General features: G+C 61.0%; 1 protein-coding gene across 1 annotated transcript in view; it reads right to left on the bottom strand.

Annotated features, from left to right (window-relative positions):
- The window catches only part of CFAP46 (cilia and flagella associated protein 46), a 110,972-nt gene that overhangs the window by 73,775 nt on the left and 14,529 nt on the right, over window positions 1–22,668 (bottom strand). The window contains 13 exon segments of the mRNA XM_039465244.2: window positions 3,543–3,709; window positions 4,206–4,313; window positions 4,980–5,129; window positions 5,943–6,108; window positions 6,340–6,552; window positions 8,853–8,986; window positions 10,548–10,675; window positions 11,306–11,433; window positions 12,254–12,377; window positions 12,792–12,912; window positions 13,154–13,197; window positions 13,200–13,381; window positions 20,686–20,876. Of these exon segments, the coding sequence (XP_039321178.2) occupies window positions 3,543–3,709; window positions 4,206–4,313; window positions 4,980–5,129; window positions 5,943–6,108; window positions 6,340–6,552; window positions 8,853–8,986; window positions 10,548–10,675; window positions 11,306–11,433; window positions 12,254–12,377; window positions 12,792–12,912; window positions 13,154–13,197; window positions 13,200–13,381; window positions 20,686–20,876 (1,856 nt within the window).

Genomic DNA, 22,668 nt, shown 5'->3' on the forward strand with positions numbered 1-22,668 from the left:
GTCAAAATGCTGCTTTGTCAACAAGTTAATCCTGAAAGTGGAACATCAATGAACACCATGTTTCTCACTGGAGGTTCCGGCTGTCAATGACATGGTTTCCCGGAGTCTGACTGTTCTGCCCCGCTGGACAGTTCCCCACCTGTCATATTAGGGAGCCAGTTTCCCCACCCTCTGCAAGGTCCTCCTGAGCTGCCCAGTGCAGGCCAGGGGCTCTCTCTGCACAGCGTCCATCTACGGACAGCTCTGGGCTACTTCTCTGGGTTGAACCTGTTATCTAGCATCCCACGTCTGTCTGTCTGTCTGTCTCTCTCTCTCTCTCTCTCTCTCTCTCTCTCTCTCTCTCGGGGGGGGGGGCGGTTTACTTCCTTGTTTTTCTGGATCATAACCTCAAGAAACTTTCTGAAAATGTGTGTGGGAAGTATACTCGCTGGGCCCCTTTTGTCTAAAAACGGCTTTGTTTTGACCTGACATGTGACCGATGGTTTGGGTGAGGCTGACAATCACCTGCACTTGGAATGTTCTATTTTCTTGCTCAGGGTGGCGGCTGCCGGGAAAGTTGGGGCAGGTCTATTTCCTGCTCCTCTGTAGGCGGCTTCCTTTCCCACCTCTCAGGGTCTTCTCTTTGCCAGCGGAGATCTCCTGTATCCCATGACGTCCCGTGATGGATGGGAGCTCTCCGAATTCTTGCAGGCCATCCTGGGTGGGGCCAGGAGCCGGCGTCCTTGGCCTTTACCCGGGAAACTGCTGGGCCCCGCTTCCTCCAGTTCCCTCCTCCTCTGCCTTTGTTCCTTCTGGAATCCGATACAGGCAGAGCATCTTGCATCTGAAAATCTGAAATCCCAAATGCTCCAAACCCTGACACTGTTTGAGCACTGACATGACGCTCATTGGAGCATTTCAGATTTTGAAGTAGGGGTGCTGAGCTGGGAGCAAAATGTGAAAATTCCAAATCCTCCAGAACATTCCAAACCCCCCAGAACATTCCAAATCCTCCAGAATATTCCAAACCCCCCGGAACATTCCAAATCCTCCAGAATATTCCAAACCCGCTGAAACATTCCAAATCCCCTAGAAAATTCCAAATCCCCCGGAAAATTCCAAATCCCCCAGAATATTCCAAACCCTCTGGAACATCCCAAACCCCCGAATCTGAAATCCACACTCTGGCCTCAGGCGTCTTGGCTGAGGGGCGCTCAGCCTGCGGCTCACGTCTGACCTCCTGTACTCGTCCTGCGTGAGGCTTTTCTCTCACATTTTCTATCTCTGTCCTTTTCATCTGTTCTGAGAGATTTCCTCAGTTTTATTTTCTAATCCTTCCTTTAATTTTCCTTTAATTACCTCTGTGATTTCCAAGGGTTTCTGGCCCCCACTGTGCCTCTGTTTCCAGTCTGTAAATGCCGTATCCCCTCAAGCTTCTTCATGGTGTTGTTTCTGTCTGAAATGTTCTCTTCGGATCCTTACATAGCCTGTTCCATCCGGAGCAACTTTCCATTTCTGTGATCTGGTCTTCTCTTTAAAGCTGAAGGGCCTTCGCCATGGCCTGAGGAGCCTCAGCTGCCCGCGAGGGTGTGCTTGAGACGCTGGCGTAGAGCTCTAGGGTCAGGGTTGCCAGGCAGGGACATCGGAGCAGGTGAGTTTTCCTCCCAGAAGCAAAGTGATCTTATTACAGACTGCAGGAAAACCCAACCTCCAGCCTCTGACAGAGGGACGCTGGAGAGAACGAGTCCCGTCCACACGGCTTCGGAGGAAAGAGTCACAACGAAACTCCCCTCTGTGTCGGCAGAGAGAAAACGGTGGGACTGGGCTCCAGCCCAACTCTGCTCTGGCCGTTCACTCCCATGCTCTCCCTCCAGCCCCCCTGGTGGGCATGGGGCACCCAGTTCAGAGGTGCCAGGCCAGCAGGGCAGGGTCCCAGGTGCACGGCTCACAGCCTCACCCCTACCGAGGCAACGCTGATGGCCAATCACCTGGGTCCGGTCCCAGCTCTGCCACTCACCCCCGCTGGGTGGCCTCAGGAACAACTGGGCCTCTGCCTGCCTGTTTCCTGCTCTGGAGCCTCAGGACAGCAGTGCCACAAACTGGGAAGCATGAACGGGGCCAAGCGTGTGAGGCGTTGGCCCTGAGCATGGGCCTGCTTATGCCCTTGAGCACCCAGGAGACCCTGGACACGTGGAAGTTGCTGCCATGAAACACATCTCGGCATGTTCCTATGTTGGCCCCACATGCCCACAGGTGTGGCCGACACAGGCCCTGAAGCCATCCCTGTGGGCAGGGCAGCAAGAAGATGGGGCGGGGGCCTGGGGTGCTCCTGGGCTCTGGCAGGCGCTGCCCACACTGGCCATTTGGCAACAGGGAATATCTTTACAGCCTTTGGGTCAGTGATTGCATCTTCCAGGATAATGAGACCAAGGAAATTAGCCAAAAAGGACCTCAAGGAAACAGCCTTCACTGCGGGAATATTTACAGTAGCAACGCATGGACAACAGCCTTCATTGCAGGAATAATTATAACAGCAATGCACGGACAACAGCCTTCACTGCAGGAATAATTACAACAGCAACGCATGGACAACGGCCTTCACTGCAGGAATAATTACAACAGCAAAGCATGGACAAGAGCCTTCACTGCAGGAATATTTACAACAGCAATGCATGGAAAACAGCCTGATTTTCAAAAATCGGGAAAAGATTAGGGACGATAACAATTGCTCAACTGGATGGAACACGATGAGTTACTGCAAGTGAGAACCGTGAAAATGCAAGGGAAGCATGGAAAGGTTCTGGGTCCGGCTGTGCCGGCGGTGGGCCTGGCGGGCGGCTGGGTCGGGCGGTGACTGAGGACCCAGAGCCAGAGGCGATGTTCCCTCATTGAAATTATCCTTATTTATTTCCAAACTTAATTAGCGTGCATATCTGTCTATTCACAATTACTTCAAACAAACCTGCATGTCGTCAGAAATGGCAGATGGAAGCCACTTTCTACCTGCTGAATGTCTGTGCCCTCAAAATTCCCATGCTGAAAAGTGCTCACCCCATGGTGCTGGTCTTTTTGTAAGGGACCCCAGAGAGCTCCCTGCCCCTTCCACCACGTGAGGACACAGCAGGAAGCACCATCTGTGAGCCAGGAAGGGGCCCTCCGCAGACGCCGAACCTGCCACACCTGGATGGGACTTCCAGCCTCTGGAACTGTGAGCAGGAACCACCTAGGGTTGGAGCCCCGACTCTGTGGCCCTTTGTCTCAGCCTCTGAATGGGCTGAGACCCCTTCCGTGTCTGCCATGCACAGCCCTCCTGCTGAGGCCCATGTGACTTCAGAACCCTCCTTGACTCAGCTTTCCACAGGGCCGCTGAGGACGCATCCATGAGAGCAGGGGCCGGCAGGTAAGGGTGCCTATGCGCGTGGCTGTCGCCCGCGGGAAGCTTTCGGGCCGGGGCCTGGGGACCTGGTGGAGTGCTCGCAGGCACCCTGACCTGTGACTGTGGCCGAGGCCCACGCTCCCTGCCCCTGTGGGGGGAATTCGTCCAGTCGTGAGAGGCTACTCACGGACCAAATATCTTCAGGTACTTGACGCCCATCTCAACGGCCTTGTGAGCACAGGCCATGGTGGTCTCATGGTCACGTGCCGCGTAGGCGAAGTGGGTCAGCCGCGTCAGGGTCTGCAGTTCCACCAGGGGGTCCGACCAGTTGCACTCAGAAGCCATTTTCACCACCTTCCGGTGGGCGGCAGGAGGAGGGGCACCGTGTGAGCGACGGCGACCTTCCCACCGCCTGCACTCCCCATGGTCACGCGGCGCATGTGATTCTAAAGGGAGGCGCGGCCTGTGGAGGCCACTGCATGTTGCCCACAAAAGTGGAGCTGCCACGTCCATGCCTGTAAGGGCCCCTCATGTCCTGTGGCTTCCATACCCCACGGGCCGTCCTGGACACAGCACAGGTGTGTGTGGCTCCCCCTGCCCTGCGCTGAGTGGCTTAGGGTGGGGCGGGACACGAAGGGTCTGCTCAGACGACGTGGTCCTCCCCCCAGGAGACAGGGGCGCCCCGAGCGTGACGCTGCAGGAAGCATGTGGAGGGCGCAGCTCTGTCGGGAGGTGGGGGAGGGTGGGGCGAGCATGTGCACCGGGGCCTGAGTTCTGCCCACCTCGGGCAACACCCTCGGAGCCTTGGGGTCCTCACCCCTGACCTCCCAGGACCCCTGGGGACACCTACCTGGGCCAGGGAGGGGACGGTGAAGTCCATGAGGCCCAGCCCGTTGCACGAGTACATTTCCAACGCAACAAGGACCCTGGTGACCGAGCTGACGTCCTCGCTGGTGCCCTGGTGGGGAGAGTGCCCTGAGTGTGCCAACCCCCAGGGTGCAGGGCAAAGTCTGGAACACGTGTGAACATGACGCTGTGGGGGAGTGTCTGGAATATGCCTGAATTTAACACTGCAAGGTATTAGTTTAAGGGCCATCATCAGACCCCAAAATTGGGAGCGTTTATACCTGAGGTTCCGTTTGTAACTGTTGACCTACGCACCGTCTTCTCAGACAATGAAGAGCCCCAAGGCCGTGCAGCCCCGTGTGTGAGGCAGCCTTGCTGGATGGCCAGGTGATCCCCGCGGAAGGAAGGACCAGTGGGCCTGACATGGTGGCTGCCTGGGCAGGCAGGCCGACGCCTGGACCCTCCCTGCCTCCCTGGGCCCCAGCTGACCCCTCGCTCCTGGCCAGGCCTCAAGGCCCCTCCTCCATCAGGCTTTCCAGGGCCCATGGGACCTCCCAAAGCCCGCTCGTCCCTAGGAAAGGGCAGCACCCCCCGAGGCCTGGCAGCTCACAGACCCCACGGATGGGTGGGCAGAGGAGGCTCCCATCAGGGAGTGCCAGGCGGCCCCGATGGCGCCATGTGGGGCTAAGTGGTCCCAGGGGTCCCCCACCCCCGGCTGCCTTGGACATCTATGGTCCCAGGGCATCGGTCGGAGCCCAGATGCCGACGGGGTGCCCACCTGCTCCTCGGTGCCCAGCCGTGGCCCGATCTGCTGCTGCAGGAGCTGCTTGGCTTTGACCCAGGTGGCGAGGAGCTGCTGCCGGACATGGGTGGGCACCATCTCCTCTGGCCTGCTCCCGTTGGTCAGGTTCAGGGCGAACTCGCAGACCTGGGAAGGACGCGTTCTTAGTCACAACAGGGGACCCTGAGCCAAGGTCCAAACCACTAGAAGACCACGGAGGGTCCACAGCACCTGGCCTCCGACGCACCCCAGCCTCTGCCTGGGACAGAGGAGCTGTCCGGCTCCCCTCCCCCACTGCGGCTGGTTTCGGTTGCAGGGGTCAGCGAGGATGGAGTCCCGAATTCGGGGACGTGAAATCTGCCATGTGCTTTGCCCACAGTGAAGGGCCTGTGGGCTGCTGCTCCGAGCCTCTGGGTTGTGCCCCAGGTCCCTGCCTTGCTGGCCGTGCGACCATGCAAGATTCCTCATGCTGTGCCTCAGTTTCCCCACCTCTACATAGAAACCAAACCCAGTAGTGTGACGTCGTGAGGATCAGCGAGTCCCTGTTCCAAGCCTCACCCAGTGCAGAAAGCACAGGCCACCGAGAGCTGCCACTGGCTGACCCAGGGACGTCCCGTCTCTCGCTTTCTCTTCCCCAGTAAAGCATAACACGAACACCTGCTCCTTGCAAAATGTCTCAGTAGCTCAGGCAGCTGCTGGGCAGCGTCCTTCCTTCTGCATAAACTTCCAAACGTGTCAGATTCCACAAAGACATCCCGTCGGAAGCCTTCAGAAGCTCGGCCCCCAGCCTCCCGGTCTGCAGGGCTGCCTCTTGGGTCAGCTGCCACCCCCACCGCCACACACACACACACACACACACACACACCTCTCTCTCCCCTCTCCTCTCTTCCTCTCTCCACTCTCCTCTCCTCTCTCTCTCTCTCTCTCTCTCTCTCTCTCTCGGCATCATGGAGGCGTTACCTCCACCGCTGTTTTGATCTCGGAGGTGGCTCCCGCGTCCAGTGGGCTGTGAAAGGCATTGGCTCGCACCAGTTTCCTGGACTTCTCAGCGGCCGGGGCTGGGATCCAGCTGATGATCAGGCCTCGTGCCAGCGTGTTGCAGAGCGTCACCAGCATCACAGGGTCCCTGGGAGACACACTCATCAGAGGGAACCGTGGCCCCCCACAGGCCACACCTGTCCCATGTGCCGGGTCCTCAGGCTGTGGGAGGACTGAGGTGCACGGTGCCCACGACCCTCCTCTGCTGAGACGCAGAGGGCCGCGGAGCACAGTTGCTTTGGGGTGTCCCGAGGGAAGGGGCCAGCGGTGGGAAGCAGCCCCTCCTCGCGGGCACGCCGTGCAGCCGACCCACACGCACCCGCTGTGGCCTGTGGCCTTGACGATGCTCAGGAGGTGGTGCAGGGCGTCCACCAGCTCCCTCTGCCGCCCGGCCAGGATCAGGTGGCGGCTGTGGTTCAGGACGTAGACCACAGCGTTCTGCACGATCCACGCCTCCTGGAGCTCCTGTCCAATCTCTGCAGAGTGCAGCCAGTTATTCATGGCGTACTGGGACAGGCTCTCAATCCAGGTTCTGCAAAATGTGCATCATCAAGCCCTTAGCTGGGGTCCCCGGCCCCAGGGCCAGGCACCAGGACTGCGGCGTGGCCTGTAGGACCTGGGCCGTGCGGCCGGAAGCGGGCAGCGGGCAGGTGAGTGACCAGGGCTTCATCTGTATTCACAGGCACCCCCATCGCTGGCACTCCTTCCCGTCCCATCAGCGGCCACATTCGAGTGTCCTAGGAACTCGAACCCTATTGTGACCTGCACATTTGAGGGATGTATGAGAATCAGACAAATGCCTGATGATGTGAAGTGGAACGGTTTCATCCCGAAACCAGCCCCCACCCAGACAGTCCATGGAAAAATTGTCTCCCACAAAACCAGTCCCAGAATGGTTGGGGCCGACTGCCTGAGTGTGAAACAAAGCCTTTCCCCACCCGCCCTCCCAAAAGAACGCCTGGGCTCTTCCTGTGAGCCTCTCCTGTTTCCGGAAGTCTGTGGAGCGCCGGGCTCAGACAGGGGCTCCCGTGGGGACGGCGTGGGGCAGAGGCCTCACCACCCCACCCCTCAGCACCCTCAGCCTCCCACAGCCTCCACCTGAAGCACTGTGGCCCAGCCTGGCGCTCCCCGTTCCCGGCGGCCCCCTCGTTCCAGTGTGTCCTCATCCTCCCTGGACGCCTCCAACAGCCCCGGCTGGTTCCCATGGCCACAAGTGCTCACCCCCGCCATGGGACCCCCGCTCCCCTCAAACCTCCCGCCACGCTGCTGCTGCCGCTGTGTGCCCCCTGGCCTCCCTCCACACTGCACCGCACCGCCCTCCCTGCTGGCCAAGGGAGCGTCACCCTCTTCCAGCCACCACCGTCGCCTGCAGGCTGCCCTTCCTCAGAGAGCCACCACACCGAGTGCAGGGCAGTCAGCCCTCGGCCAGCAGCGCGCACGTGGACGGCGTCTGTCCGCCCCGCTAGACCAGGCTGCGTACACTTTTTCTAGCATTTTGGGTTTTACAAGCTCCGTCTAATCTTCACTGCCTATTGTTTCTATTTTGTTTTACAAATTTAAATGTGTCAAAGCCACTCTCAGCTCATGGGCTGTAAACAGCCCGAGCTCTAATTTTCAGACCCTCCTCTCTCTGAGAGCAGGCCTACCAGGAGTGCAGAGCTCTGCCCAGCTTTGGGCCTGGACCTGGAGAGGCATCTGGAACCCGGGAGCCCGGGGCAGGCCTGGGCTACGCGGCTCCTCACAGAGCCCGGAGCTGCTGCAGGAGGGAGGATCCCAAGAGGCCAAGGCCAAGCAAGGCCACCTGCAGCCGCCACCGTCACTGCTGCTACCTGACATCCTCTCCCTCCACAGGGCTCGGCCGGGTGGGTGCAGGCATGCGCAGCACGCACAGAGAGCTGGCTTTCCTTCTGCCCCGTGTGACCAGCGAGGGTGGGGTGCCATGCCCAGCTTCTGCTGCATGGGTAGTCAGGACACCCATGCTTACCAGGTTCATGTGCTTGACATGGCTATGTCGGAGGGACAAGTTCCCACACCCTGCAGCATGGCAGGTGACTACAGTTTACAGGGATGCTGGAGGGGGGCACTGAACGTTCCCAACACAGAGAGACAGCGCACGTCCCGGGTGACAGATTCTTAATGACCCAGATCTGATCTCCACACGCTACACGGATGGAAACGTCACCCCAGAAGTTGTACGATTACTGTCAATGTAAAAACTAGTTTAAAATATTTAATTTTAGATTAAGAATAGGTAAAAACCATCACTGTTAGTAAATCACTCCAATTTCATGATTGTTTCTTAACTTGGAAACTCTCGTAGGCAAACCCTATGAGATATTCTATACAAGGGTTTCTTACTGATACAAGGAGTGTTTGAGGCTCTTCCCACAACAGGAGGGAGAATGTGGCTTTTCCTGAGCAACACAGAAGCTGCTCCTTCTTTTCTCCACCATGAATCCCACCTCCCCGTGAAAGCAGCTGACTCTCACACATCTTGAGAGAAGCTGATGAGAGTCAGCAAGGCTGACACTTGAGCACCCCGGGAAAGGCGCCCGTGAACTTTCGCTCATAGTAATAACAGACCATGCCTGGGGTCTCACTAGGGAACACTGCTAAAAACAGGTGAGGTCATCCGTTACCCCACGACTCCATTTCCTCACCCCGTTTCCTCCTTCATGGTCTCGGTCATTTACGGGACAATGGACACCTTCCCCACGTGAGAAGGCTGTGTCCTTAGGAATGCAGAGGGTGTCCCTCCCCACGCCAGCCTCCGTGCAGAGGACACTCTGACCCGTGTCCCGGGCAGTGCTCCAGGCCGCGGCCGCTGCCCACCTGTATGTGACCCACTCAGCATTCGCCTCCGGGGGCTCAGGCACGTAGCCCGCTGGGTGCTGGCTCAGGTCTTCGGGGGGGATGGGCCGCTCATTCAGTTCTACACCTTCTGACCGCAGCAAATGGACAGTGGCCTGCAAAAGATGCGGGCAGTGGGAGAGACTGTGGTCAGAGCACCGGCCCGGCTCCACACAGGGAACGTGCACCCTTCCCTGAGCTCCACACGGGGAACACACGCACCTTCCCTGAGCTCCACACGAGGAACATGCACCTTCCCTGGGCTCTGATTTGCAACGTGCCAAGCACAGCCAGGGAGACCCATCTGGTGTGCCCTTTGCAAGCTGGGCCTGCCTGACAGCCACTCCAGGGACTAAAGCCAGTTCCTGGTAGACTCTCCACCATCACGGTGGGGACAGGGAAGAGAAGGCTCCTTCCAGAGCACCACACACCCCAGTGGAGGAGCCTCAGCGGCTTCCTGGCGTCAGCAGACCCCGGCCAGCACCCGCAGCTCCCTGCATCATCACGTTTTAGGTGCTGCACTGGCCCCTGGAGTGCGGCTGAACATCCCTCACAGCCCCATGGCCTCCACTGGCTCTGGTTCTGCCAGCTGGGCTCTGGCTCCCGGAGCAGCGGGGTCCATGCTGCTTCCCTCTGTGACCCCAGCTGAGGGCGTGGGCCTGGCTCTTGGGAGCCACTCAGTGGATGTACTGAATAAATCAGCAGGTGTGCTGGCCTCCGAGGCTGAGTGCCACGCACCCACTGAGTAAATCCACAGAAACCTAACCTAGAGTGGCTATGAAAACTCTGAAGTCACACAGTGTCACAAAGGTCACACATGTTGGCACGGCACAGCGGCTGCGAGCTCAGACCCAAGGTCCCCAGGCTGAGTTCGGATCCAGCGCCGGCGTTTCCCACCTGCTGACTTTGGGCAGGGCGAGCCAGGGGTTCTCTGTGCCTGCGTGGGAGGAAGAGGCCTGGCGCGCCCACGGCAGGGCCCCTGGACATCACATCCCGCTCAAAGTGCTTCTGCAGCGAACGCCAAGGTGTCTCCCCTCAGCGGGGCGGCAGTCGCCCTGTCACCCACAGCGGCAGTTTCACCACTCAGAAATGGTTCCCAAGAGAAACTGACTCCCATGCACATTTTGGGTTATATTTTTCTCCTAGAAAATCTTCCAAGAATCCGGGAAGTTTTCCCTCCCTCACGTTCATTTTGTTTGAGGTGCAGAAGGTTCTGAGATGATAAATATCTACGTGGACACCAGCACCAGCCCTGCAGCGGGCTGCACCGACGCAAGAAAGCAACCCTGAGCCGTGCTGCGGGGACGCACCTCAAAACTGTGCACCCCTCCAAGATGCACCTCAGTGCCAATGAACCCCACACACATCTCAGCGCCGATGAACCCCTCCCTGCCCATCTCAGCGCCGATGAACCCCACACACATCTCAGCACCGATGAACCCCACACACATCTCAGCGCCGATGAGCCCCCGCCCATCTGAGCACCGATGAGCCCCTGCCCATCCCAGCGCTGATGAACCCCCCACCCACCTCAGTGCTGATGAACCCCCCCACCCTTTTCGGCACTGATGAGCCCCCCCCCGCCCATCTCAGCGCTGATGAACCCCACATCCATCTCAGCGCTGATGAGCCCCCTCCGCCCATCTCGGCGCTGATGAACCCCGCTCTGTGACGCACCTCAGCATTGATGAACCCCACCTCTGCGAACTTCCGAAGCAGGTCAGGGGACACCTGCCTCTGCAGGACGACCTCAGGCTGGCTCCCAGCGTCCTGCACTGAGCTGTCCCCACCTCGCCTCTTCCTCCCTGAGAGTAATGGCAGCAGGTGAGGATCATGTTTTTGTTCCAGCAAATAAAAACCCAAGAATTCCTGCTCCACCTTGGAGTGCCGGAGCCTCTTCGCAGCTGCACATAGAGCCACCCAGGTGGGCAGGCGGGCCCGAAGTGGGCAGCTTGCCCAGGGCGGGGCCAGAGGAGCTCTCTGTGGGGCAGAGCTGGCTGCCGAGTCGGCTTGCTCTTGGCCACGTCCCTGCGGACACTCTTGGCACCTGTGGCTCTCCAAGCACCTCCTGCACCCCCCACCTTCTCCGGGGGGGTGCCCTCCCCGACTCCTGCAGGACTCCCAGGCCTCCATGCCCATTCTGTCGCCTCCCTCCTTCGTCTCTTTGGGTCCTGACTGTCCCCTGCCTGAGCCTCTGAGGCCTCTAGTGGCGACTTGGAACGTACCGACCATGCCCGTGGCATGGCTGACGCAGCCAGATGTGGCTGCCACCGTGACTGCGGTCCTGCTTAGTGGGAACTGTGACTATGGTAACGTGGCAATACCCTTTCTCACGTGAAGGCCCCATGCGTCGGAACCGCACGAACCACAGCCCTTCCTGCCCACAGAGGGCGGCCGCGGCCAGGCTGGGACACACCCCCGAGGGGCGTACGAACCTCTCCGCAGCCTCAGCTTCTTCACCTTGACGCTGTCGTACAGGAGGCAGAAGCGGCTCGCCGAGCGACACACGTCCCACACGCCCTGCTTCCTCGCCACTTTGGCCAGCTCCGCCCAGATCTGTACCCTGCTCACCGAGGACCCAGCGAGGGAAAAGTGAGTAGACAGATGCGGCAGCTAAACCACAAGTACCTGGGCTGGCTGCCTGAGAAAAAGCCACCGAGGCTCTGCAGTCTACAGGTGGCAAAAGGAGCGCGGTGCGCACGCTGGGGACGGCCTGGCGGGGGCCTGTCCTGGGGCGGGCACGGCTCTCCGCCTCCCCACCAGCCAGCTGCGTGCGGCGCCTCCATCCCTGTGGCCAGAAGAAAGGCCGCCCAATCCGCTCCCCGGGGGTGCTACCGACTGCAGGGTTGGTACCAAAAATCAGCCTGCTCCGGTCACCAGCACTGTGTGCCCTCCAAGTGACAGAAGGGACAGGGCGGCTGAGCACCTCACAGGCTGTGGCCATCATCACAGGCTGGGAGGTCCCATCTGTCGGACCCCTAGGCAGGGGCTTCCTCCCACCATCCTGGAGGAGTGGCCTGGTGTGTCCTCAGATGCCCACATGTGGGGTCAGCTCGGCCACCAGACACTGGCTCTCTGGCTGAGTGATCCCTGGGCTCGGCTGTGCATGGCTCTGACCTCCCCACTCACCTCTCCTGCTCTGACCTCCTCCCCCGTCACCTCTCCCGCTCTCACCTCCCCCCCACTCACCTCTCCCGCTCTCACCTCCCCCCCACTCACCTCTCCTGCTCTCACCTCTCCCACTCTCACATCCCCCCCACTCACCTCTCCTGCTCTCACCTCCCCCCCACTCACCTCTCCCGCTCTCACATCCCCCCCACTCACCTCTCCTGCTCTCACCTCCCCCCACTCACCTCTCCCGCTCTCACCTCCTCCCCACTCACCTCTCCTTGTCGTTTTCATAGCCCAGACGCCGTAGGTGCCCGGCAGCTTTGTCCACGCTGACAATGTGGTGCCGTGCCTTCGAGCAAAGGTAGGCGAACCGGCCCCTGTTCTTCCCAGTGGACACTGAGGATTGAGAGGAGAATGCAGGGCGGCCCTGTGAGGATGCTGGGAGAAGACAGCACCCAGGGCCATGGAGAAAGTCCTCAGGAGGAGCAGCCCCGCCCAGGCTTTGACGTCCAGCCTGGGGCTGGTAGGAGGAAGCTCCTGCTGTCTTAGAGGTGGAGCCTGTGGACTCCGTCCCAGCAGCCAGGCACCAGCCACGGCCGCGGAGACCCTCCGTGGGCCTTGCCAGACCCGGCGGGCCGAGGTTGGAGGACGCTGCCTGTGGACGGCCCGACCTTCATGGGATACGGCACGGTCCCCGCACATCCAGAGGCCGTGGCAGGGCAGCATGGGGACCGGGGAGGCCCTGGGGCAGCCTCGAAGCCACTCCAAGGTGGACAGTTCCAGGCCGGGGGAGCCCAGGGTGGCACTCACCTTTGGCCTCATTCTCACTGTCCAGCACGATCTGAAAGGTGTCGGGGGCTAAGGCCAGGCCTGCATTCACCAGGAGGGCCCGCTTCTTCCTGACGCTGTCCTTCGGGGTAGCTTTTTTTGCCTGTGAAAAGCACAGACTGATGAGCAGTGGGCCGCTGGGCCTTCCGCAGCGCCTTCTCCCGCTTCTGGAGCCTCCTGTGAGGGCCTCGTGCCCACAGACGCAGGGGCAGCTCGGTCCCAGGCCTCCGTGCTTCAGGCGGCCCTGGGCAGCTTCTGCTCTGCTGTGCCCTTCCCCTCAGCGCCCAGCCTGGGCCCCACGCTGGGGCTGCAGCACCCGGCCTCCCCCGCCCCCCAGGCAGCACCTGCTCAATGGCCATGATGGCCTTGTCCTCAGCGTGCTCGGGGCCTGGTACAGCGTGGTGCACAGGCGCAGCCGGGTGGCGGCCATCCGGAGCCGGTCCTGGTAGAGGCCCAGGCTGTCCAGGCGCGTGGCTTTCCACAGGTGCTCCATGGCAGGCTCCAGCCGGTCCTCGTCCTCCTCGATCTGTGCCATCTCCATGTGGACTTGGCAGCGGAGAAGCGTCATGAGGCTGTGGGGGTGGCGTGGCATCAGGGCCCGGAGGGGCTGGGGTCACACCCCCAGGACGAGGCCTGGAGAGGGCGGGCTTGGTGCCCAGTGCCCCGGCTTTCTGCCGTCCATCCAGTGACATCCCTGCCTGGCCCTGGGGACTCACAAATGGGGACAAGAAGACCGTGCAGACCCCGGGGGCCTCCCCACTCACGCCCCCTGCTTGTGACAGCAGCCCCTGGGAGAAGGAGACCCAGGCGCTAGCCCCAGACTGCCTGGCCGTCTACCAGGGGACAACTTCCTCAAGTGCGGGGTGTGATTCCCACAGGCCACGGCAGCAGGGGTTGGGGTGCAGGGCTTTGAAGGAGGCTTGGCTCTGGAGAGGAGGGGCCATGCAGAGCAGCCAGAGCAGCCCGTCTGGGGAGCCTGGACGCCCTGGCCTCAGGCAGGCTGTGTGGGGGTGCCCGGAACCCCTGGCCTCGCGCGGGCTGCGTGTGTGCGGTACAACTGTCATGCCGGGCGTGACGGCCCCAGGCGTGAGAAGCAGTTCTCGACAGCCGTGCTGGGGTCTGAGGTTCACACTGTGCCGTGGGAGGTCGAAGGACGGCCCAGCAGGGGTGTGAGGGGCGTGGTCACCGTGTTTTATGGCATGTGCCCCCGGGAACTAAGCTGGCGCGATGCTGGCTTGACACAGACGGTGCTGAGTTAAGGGTGCCTGCTCTCAGTCCCAGAGAAATCCCCATTCCTTCAAAAGGTACAGGCGAGAAACCAAGAAGCTAGCAGTGGAAATGAAATAGAATTCTAGGCAAGGGCAAGGAGCCCCGGAGAAGGCGGGCAGGAGCACCGGCGGTGCAGGGAGGCGGTGGACGGAGTCGGGACGGGCCGGTGGACTCAGTCAGCAGGAGGGCACGTGACCGCGGTAACACACACAGGAGGGCACGTGACCGCGGTAACACACACAGGAGGGCACGTGACCACGGTAACACACACAGGAGGGCACGTGACCGCGGTAACACACACAGGAGGGCACGTGACCGCGGTAACACACACAGGAGGGCACGTGACCGCGGTAACACACACAGGAGGGCACGTGACCGCAGTAACACACAGGAGGGCACGTGACCGCGGTAACACACACAGGAGGGCACGTGACCGCGGTAACACACACAGGAGGGCACGTGACCGTGGTAACACACAGGAGGGCACGTGACCGCGGTAACACACAGGAGGGCACGTGACCGCGGTAACACACACAGGAGGGCACGTGACCGCGGTAACACACAGGAGGGCACGTGACCGCGGTAACACACACAGGAGGGCACGTGACCGCGGTAACACACAGGAGGGCACGTGACCGCGGTAACACACACAGGAGGGCACGTGACCGCGGTAACACACACAGGAGGGCACGTGACCGCGGTAACACACAGGAGGGCACGTGACCGCGGTAACACACAGGAGGGCACGTGACCGCGGTAACACACACAGGAGGGCACGTGACCGCGGTAACACACACAGGAGGGCACGTGACCGCGGTAACACACACAGGAGGGCACGTGACCGCGGTAACACACACAGGAGGGCACGTGACCGCGGGTAACACACAGGAGGGCACGTGACCGCGGTAACACACACAGGAGGGCACGTGACCGCGGTAACACACACAGGAGGGCACGTGACCGCGGTAACACACACAGGAGGGCACGTGACCGCGGTAACACACAGGAGGGCACGTGACCGCGGTAACACACAGGAGGGCACGTGACCGTCGTAACAGATACATAGGAAGACGTGACCATCCTAACAGTCACACAGGAAAACGTGACCATGGTAACACACACAGGCGGACATGTGACTGTCGCTAACAGACATACAGGAAGACACGTGACCATTGTAACAGACACACAAGAAGGCACGTGACTGTCGTAACAGACACACAGAAACACTTGACAACATTTAGTCCCCGTTCATGAGTCAAAAAAAAAAGTCAAAATGCCAGCAAAGCAGGGATGTCCTCCTGCTATAATGGGAGCCAGTGACAGGGGCGTAGCACATGCCCTTGATGATGAGGCCGGGCTGGGTCCCCCCACTGGGCTGAGGAGCAGGAGGAGGCCGGGCTGGGTCCCCCCACTGGGCTGAGGAGCGGGAGGAGGCCGGGCTGGGTCCCCGCACTGGGCTGAGGAGCGGGGCAGGCAGGCAATGCTCAGCTGCAGCAGCTTCTAAGCCCCTCTGGCTGGTCCCGGGCAATGCCAGAGGCCAGAAAAAGAGACATCAGGCAGGTGGCGTGCATGTGTGCCCTGAAAGCCCCAATGGCATCTTTCGTAAGCGGATTTGGCCTCACAGAATATACGGTCAATATATAAACAGCAACTGTATTTCTACATATAACAAACAATGAGAAACTTAGGTGCAGCGATGGCATCAAGAACCACACCTGGGAGGGAGTCTGACGGACACAGGCCTGGCCTCTGCTGCAGCCACAGATGCTGGTGGGAACTCAGGGACCCGCGCCGGGCGGGAGGGCTCCCGTTTCTCCCAAGCTCGTTTGCAGATTCAGTGTGATTCCCACCACACGGGCACCCCGCCCCCCGCCCCACTAGCAATTGGCAAGCCGCTTCGTAAACTTTCATGGAAACACGCAGGCCTAGGATCACCAAGACAGCCTTCAAGGAGAATGCTGGAAGGCTTGCCCTGCTCACGTCAAAAACACGAGAGATCTACAGGGACCGGGCAGCGCGGCGCAGGCTCAGCCAGACAGAGCAACGCGCAGAGCGAGTCGGAGACTCCGGCTCAGCTGACGCTCAACACAGCCGCCGACGCGATTCCGCGGGAGAGGGCGTACCTTCGACAAATGGCTCTGAAACAAGGGGAAGATCTGCACGGAAAACAGTGGGGCTCGCCCACCCGCTGCCCCCGGCACCGTACACCAAACTCGGCTCTCAGGGGACTGCTGACGTGAACGCAAAAACAAACACTGGAAACCAGAAGAGCGGCTCTCCAAGCGTGTCCGGGACTCTGGGGGTCTCCGAGACCCTTCCAGTGGGTCCACAAGGTCGAACTATTTCCTAACAGTCCTGAGACATTGTTTTCTACGTCCCATCCCATTTTCTCACAAATGCACGTAAAAGAATGTTCCAGAGGCTTCACAGCACACCACGTCACGGCCACGATGCTACAGAAACGTGTGCTTGTGCGTTCTTGCTAATATTTTCTCTACTTTAATGTCTAATACAATAAATGTCAATAAACCTAATCTACCAAGTCAAACCTGCTCAGGGTCCTCCGTATTTTTCTTACTTTAAATGACAGTGGCGGGATCTCACTTTGCTGTCCAGGGTGCTCTCCAACTCCCGGGCTCGCCTGCCTCAGCCTCCCAGAGTTGGGATTGCAGGCGTGAGCCACTGCGCCTGGCTGCCAATAACTTTTAAGAGTGTAAAGGGTCCTGAAGCCAGTGTAAGAATTGCTATGCACAGGAAAACAGAAATCTGTAGCTTTTATGAAAGGTGAGTAATTCCCGGCAGGACACAAAATTCAATAACCCTGTTACTGAGGAATTTGCAAACGTGGCCCCAGCTGCCAGGAGACCTCTCGGCCTTTGAAAGACATTGTTCAGAAAAAGAGAAAGCGAACTAGCTGGGGGGAGATTCATCGCACACACATCGGACAGAGATCTCTGTCAGGCACACACGAAGAACTCCGGTAGCTCAGGAACAGAAAGACAACTACGCAGCTCTTAAACGGTTAAACGTGTTGAAAAGACACTTCACAAAACACAGGAGAGCGGCCGACAACCTCATAAAAGAAGCTCATCACGAGCCATGAGGACCATTTAAAAAGTCTACCTTGAAATGACAGTGGGCCGATGAGCACAGCCAAACCTACAGCGGGTGCCAGCAGCCGTGTCAGCGAGGACGTGGCGCAGTGGGGTCCCACAGAGCTGCCGGGATGGGCCACGTGGGCCACGCCTGCCTCCTTGGCAGAGCGCGCCTGCAGCCGCCCTTACAGCCAATCCCAGTCAACACCCGCCGACGGGTGAATGAGGGAATTGCTGAACACCCACCCCGCGGACCACACTCAGTGATAAACGGAATGAGCTCCCGATACAGGCAGCGGGCGGATTGCACAGGCCTCGGCCCCGAAGGGACCCAGTCTCCAAGTGAGCGCACGGCGCCCTTCCGGGAACACCAGGCTCCTGCGGGACCCCCAAGCAGACCAGCGCCTGTCGGGCAGCGGGGGCTTCACGGCGGGGCCTGGGAGCTTCTCAGGGTGCTGGAGGGGCCTCATGTGGACGAGGTGGGGTGTGTCTGCCCATCCGAACGTTTAATGTGCCTTTTTATTGCAATGATACTAGTGATAGAAGAGTTAAGAAGAAATTACTCAGGCAGCTAGCAAGGGCATGGGGCCGTCGGCAAGGCTTTTCTCTTAATGAAAAGCGGCTCCAAATCATTTCCTTTCTAACAAACAGCACCCGTGAGGTTGCGCCATGAGGTCACACGGATGCCGGCAGCTGCCAATCACGTTCGAGATGGCGGCTGGGTCTCACAGGTCAGCACATTTGCGTAAGATCAGGGTGGGCCGGCCGGCCTTCCCTGATCGAACAATCCGTGAGCCCTGCGTCAATCAGACACGGCCTCCTCCAGCGGCCTAGAAACCCGGGGGGCTCTGTCGCCTCCCCCCACCCCCTCTTCAGACGTCTGCTTCTCTCTCTCTCCCTCCCTCTCAAGGAGCTGCTCTCCTCTCTAACCCACCGACCGGTGTCTGTGTCCTGAATTCTTTCTCAGCACCAGACAACAAACCCCAGGGTATGTACCATACCCCAGACTGCGGAGCCATTTCACCAGCAGAAGTTATTTTTATAAATCAGGCAAATACACACATAAGCTAACAGGGTACTTTGGAAATGAGACGTAGTCATTAAAGCGTCTAAGAGGATCCGCGAGGTAAACGCACAGCGGGAGGAACCTCCTGGGGCCTGGCAAGGGCGTCCCGGCGGCTCCGCTCACAGGGAGGAAGGGAAGCCCCCGTCTGTCAACGGTCTCTGTCAAGTCACGTCTCTTGGCCATGGCACAGCCTCAGGAGGTCCTGAGGACACGTGTCCAAGGCAGCCGGGCACAGCTTCAGGGAGGCGGCAGGCATCAGTCCCGGCCTGGGACGTGTCCACTGCTTGGGTCAGGAAAGGCAGGAGGGGCTGGGGCTGCTGCCACGTCACAGCTGGATTCGAACATTTCCTCCCGGGGACTGGTTGAGTGGAAGCCGGCGGAAGGAAATGTTGGGGTTCAGATAAGGTGGGTTGTGGGAAGTCAGGGCCCTCGTTCTGTGGGTGAAGGCCCCAGGCAGAGGCTTCAGACAGGACGATGGTGCGAGCGCCCCAGCAGTCCTGAGACGGTGTCAGACCGCAGTTACGTCACTGCGGGACTGGGAAGGGCCTGGGGCGGAGGCGGGTTCTACACAGACGTGGATTTCCCCACGAGAGGCGGCTTGGCTGGGCCTCTCCAAACTACGTCAAAGGAGCATATTTTGGGGTAAAATTCTTGTATTTCTTTCAGGGCCAGCTACGTGCCATGTGGCACCAGAGTCAGGTTGGAACCTGTGTCTCTTGCTAAGGACTTGGCTCCGTCCGTCTCGGGAGAACCCCAAAGGCAGGAGAGGAGAGAAGAGTGAGGCGTGCCCGACCCCACCTCCCAGCCCGGCAGGCGCCAGCCTCCCGCGTGTCCTTGAAATGCGCCTGGGAGAGAGACGGACCGGGCCGGGGAGACGGACCCAGGAAGACAGGAGGGAGGGAGAGGCAGAGAAAGAGGGTCCAGGAGAGGGAGGGCTGCGTGAGGAGGGGGAAGGACGCACAGCAGCGGGCCCCACGCGCGAGTGGAACGCCGGAGGACACACTGAAGAGGGCAGGGAGGAAGAAGTACGACTTCAGACCGTAGCACTCCCCCGACGGGAGGGAGAGGCGCGAGTCTTGGTGCAGGGAAGCCCAGGTCACCCCGATCCACAAGTTCCCAGCAGGAAAGCCCGGCTCACCCCGTCTCCGCGGGAATGACCACGCCCCCCTCTCCTCCTGGGGACGACAAAGCCCAGCCCCCCGATTCGTCAGAGCTGCTGAAGGTGGCCATGGACGCACCCACGGCCTCTTCCCACAGCGGACACCCCCACTCTCCTGGGCAACCCCTCCCTCCACACACTCTCCCTCCTCGGCTCCCCCAATCCCTGCTCTCCCCCTGCGCCAGCCCCTCCCCCGCCCACAGCAGCCCCTCCACCTCCCTGGCAGGAACCCACATCCCCTCGGTGACCTCGCCCTTCCTCCTCTCCTTCCTCTCACGGGACATCCCAGGGCTCTCAGCCAGGAGTGTCTCACCGAGGACCGTGTCTCTCCGGCCGCCCACCCTCGGCACCTGCCTCCTGCCCACCATGGCCCACCCTGATGCCTGACACCTGCCGCCATGCTGGCCCCTGTGTTCCGGTCACGCCTGAGGCCACACCACGCCCCTCCCACATGGTGGGCCCTCTGAGCACTCCCATCTCACCCAGGACGGCCCAAGTCCCACAGAGCCACAACCAGCCCCCACTCCTGGCCTCTGTGGCCAAGACAGGCCCCCTTCCATGGAGGCTTCAGGGGCACAGACAGCGTGAGGTAGGGCTGAGCCTGCTTGTTCCTCTGGCCCCACCAATGCACCACGGAGGACTCGGCATGCCTGCCCGTGAGCAGGAACGGGGGGTGGCCCTTATGGAGTACGGGGGCAGTTTGCTGCTTGTGGCACTGTCATGGCAAGGGGGCTTGGACCACCTTCTCCAGCACCTCCGCCGTCTCCTCCCACAGGCCACGCTCTGTGGACGACACAGCACGGGCGCCCCCACCTGTCCACCTTCTCCAGCACCTCCGCCGTCTCCTCCCACAGGCCACGCTCTGTGGACGACACAGCACGGGCGCCCCCACCTGTCCACCTTCTCCAGCACCTCCGCCGTCTCCTCCCACAGGCCACGCTCTGTGGACGACGCAGCACGGGCGCCCCCACCTGTCCACCTTCTCCAGCACCTCCGCCGTCTCCTCCCACAGGCCACGCTCTGTGGACGACGCAGCACGGGCGCCCCCACCTGTCCACCTTCTCCAGCACCTCCGCCGTCTCCTCCCACAGGCCACGCTCTGTGGACGACACAGCACGGGCGCCCCCACCTGTCCACCTTCTCCAGCACCTCCGCCGTCTCCTCCCACAGGCCACGCTCTGTGGACGACACAGCACGGGCGCCCCCACCTGTCCACCTTCTCCAGCACCTCCGCCGTCTCCTCCCACAGGCCACGCTCTGTGGACGACACAGCACGGGCGCCCCCACCTGTCCACCTTCTCCAGCACCTCCGCGACGTTGGCCAGTGGCTTCCTCAGGTGGTGCCGCAGGTTGTGCTGCAGCAGGGGCAGGCAGGTGTTCCACTGCGTGGCGCACACCACGTGGATGGCCCGGGGGTCGCCCAGGCGGACAGCTCGCTGCAGTGTGACGTCCAGTCTCTGTATGATGTCCAGCTGGGTCTGTGAAGAGGACATGGTGACCGGGTGGACGTTGCTGCCCCGAGCTGCGGGGCCAGGGCGGGCTGAGGACTCGGGCCCTACATCCATCGCCCTGCGTGGGGCCGTGCTCCAGTCTGTCTGTGGAAACGGCCAGAGTGGCCCTTTCTAGGAGGACGTGGGCGTCTCACAAGATATGACACGCAGGAGGCTCGGTGGTGCCCACACATCGCGGCTGCGTCCACGTCCCTGTGTGGAGTCAGCGGGGACTGCTCCCTTCCTGCTCCCTTCCCAACCTCGTCTCTTTCTTGGGGCCTCTGCCCGCCACGCTTCCCACCCTCACAGCGGGGTCTGTGCCACACGTGCCTTTCCCGGCACAAAGGTTCAGGCCAGGATTTCAGGAGAGTGGAACCAGCCTCCTCACTCATGCTCCCGCCTCCCGCAAGCCCTGCTGGGCCGCCTGTCTGTCCTGTGCTCACTCAGCCACGTCCCCACGGCCTGTGGCTGCCACGGGGGCCTCACCCTTACGCTGCCCCGGGCTGGGGTGGAGCCTGCAACTCAACCCCATCCTGCCACTTGGCTGCTGGGTCCCAAAGCCTCGCACACCAGGGCCAGTCCTCTGAGACCCTCAGCAGGGGAGGTGTGGGAGGAGCCATGCAGCCCACAGTGCCGCAGCCACGGCAGCCTCTGCGCACCTTCACACAAGCCCACGGTGCCGCAGCCACGGCAGCCTCTGCGCACCTTCACACAAGCCCACGGTGCCGCAGCCACGGCAGCCTCTGCGCACCTTCACACAAGCCCACGGTGCCGCAGCCACGGCAGCCTCTGCGCACCTTCACACAAGCCCACGGTGCCGCAGCCACGGCAGCCTCTGCGCACCTTCACACAAGCCCACGGTGCCGCAGCCACGGCAGCCCCTGCTTACCTTCAGACAAGCCCACGGTGCTACAGCCACGGCAGCCTCTGCACACCTTCAGAAAAGCCCACAGTGCCGCAGACACGGCAGCCTCTGCGCACCTTCCAACAAGCCCGCAGGGCCGCAGCCACGGCAGCCTCTGCACACGTTCAGACAAGCCCGCAGTGCCGCAGCCACGGCAGCCTCTGCACACATTCAGACAAGCCCATGGTGCCACAGCCACGGCAGCCTCTGCACACCTTCTGACAAGCCCACAGTGCCACAGCCACGGCAGCCTCTGCACACCATTAGACAAGCCCACATTGCCGCAGCCACGGCAGCCTCTGCACACCTTCAGAAAAGCCCACAGTACCGCAGCCACGGCAGCCTCTGCGCACCCTCCTTCCGACAAGCCCGCAGTGCCACAGCCACGGCAGCCTCTGCACACCATTAAACAAGCCCACAGTGCCGCAGCCACGGCAGCCTCTGCGCACCTTCAGACAAGGTGCAGCCGCCAAAGTGTCATGTGGAAATCATTCCTTAAACAAACGCTGGATCGTGCCTGCCACACGCAGCACCGGCACACAGCAGAAGTCTAAACCTCCCTCAAGGTGCTCGGCCCTGCGTAGGGACCCAAGGAGCGGGTCCACAGGAGCGTCGGCACCCACCGGGCCAAGACACCAGGCCAGCCAGTGCAGGCTGAAGACGGGCACGTAAGCTGTGGGGGCAGGGAAGGCCTCCCGTCCACCCTGCTCATCCCCTGCCACGGCACCTCCGGCCCTGACCGTCACTCCCCCCGCTGCTCTGTGCCCCTCGCACGACCCGGCTGACAGGGCCTGAGGGCTCGCCGTGGCAGGACATCAGGGCTGTGTGCTGCCATCTGTCAGGTTTTGTTCATCTTTTAACAGGGACATTCTTGCT

Source organism: Saimiri boliviensis, chromosome 12, assembly GCF_048565385.1.
Source record: "Saimiri boliviensis isolate mSaiBol1 chromosome 12, mSaiBol1.pri, whole genome shotgun sequence".
NCBI classification, from domain to species: domain Eukaryota; kingdom Metazoa; phylum Chordata; class Mammalia; order Primates; family Cebidae; genus Saimiri; species Saimiri boliviensis.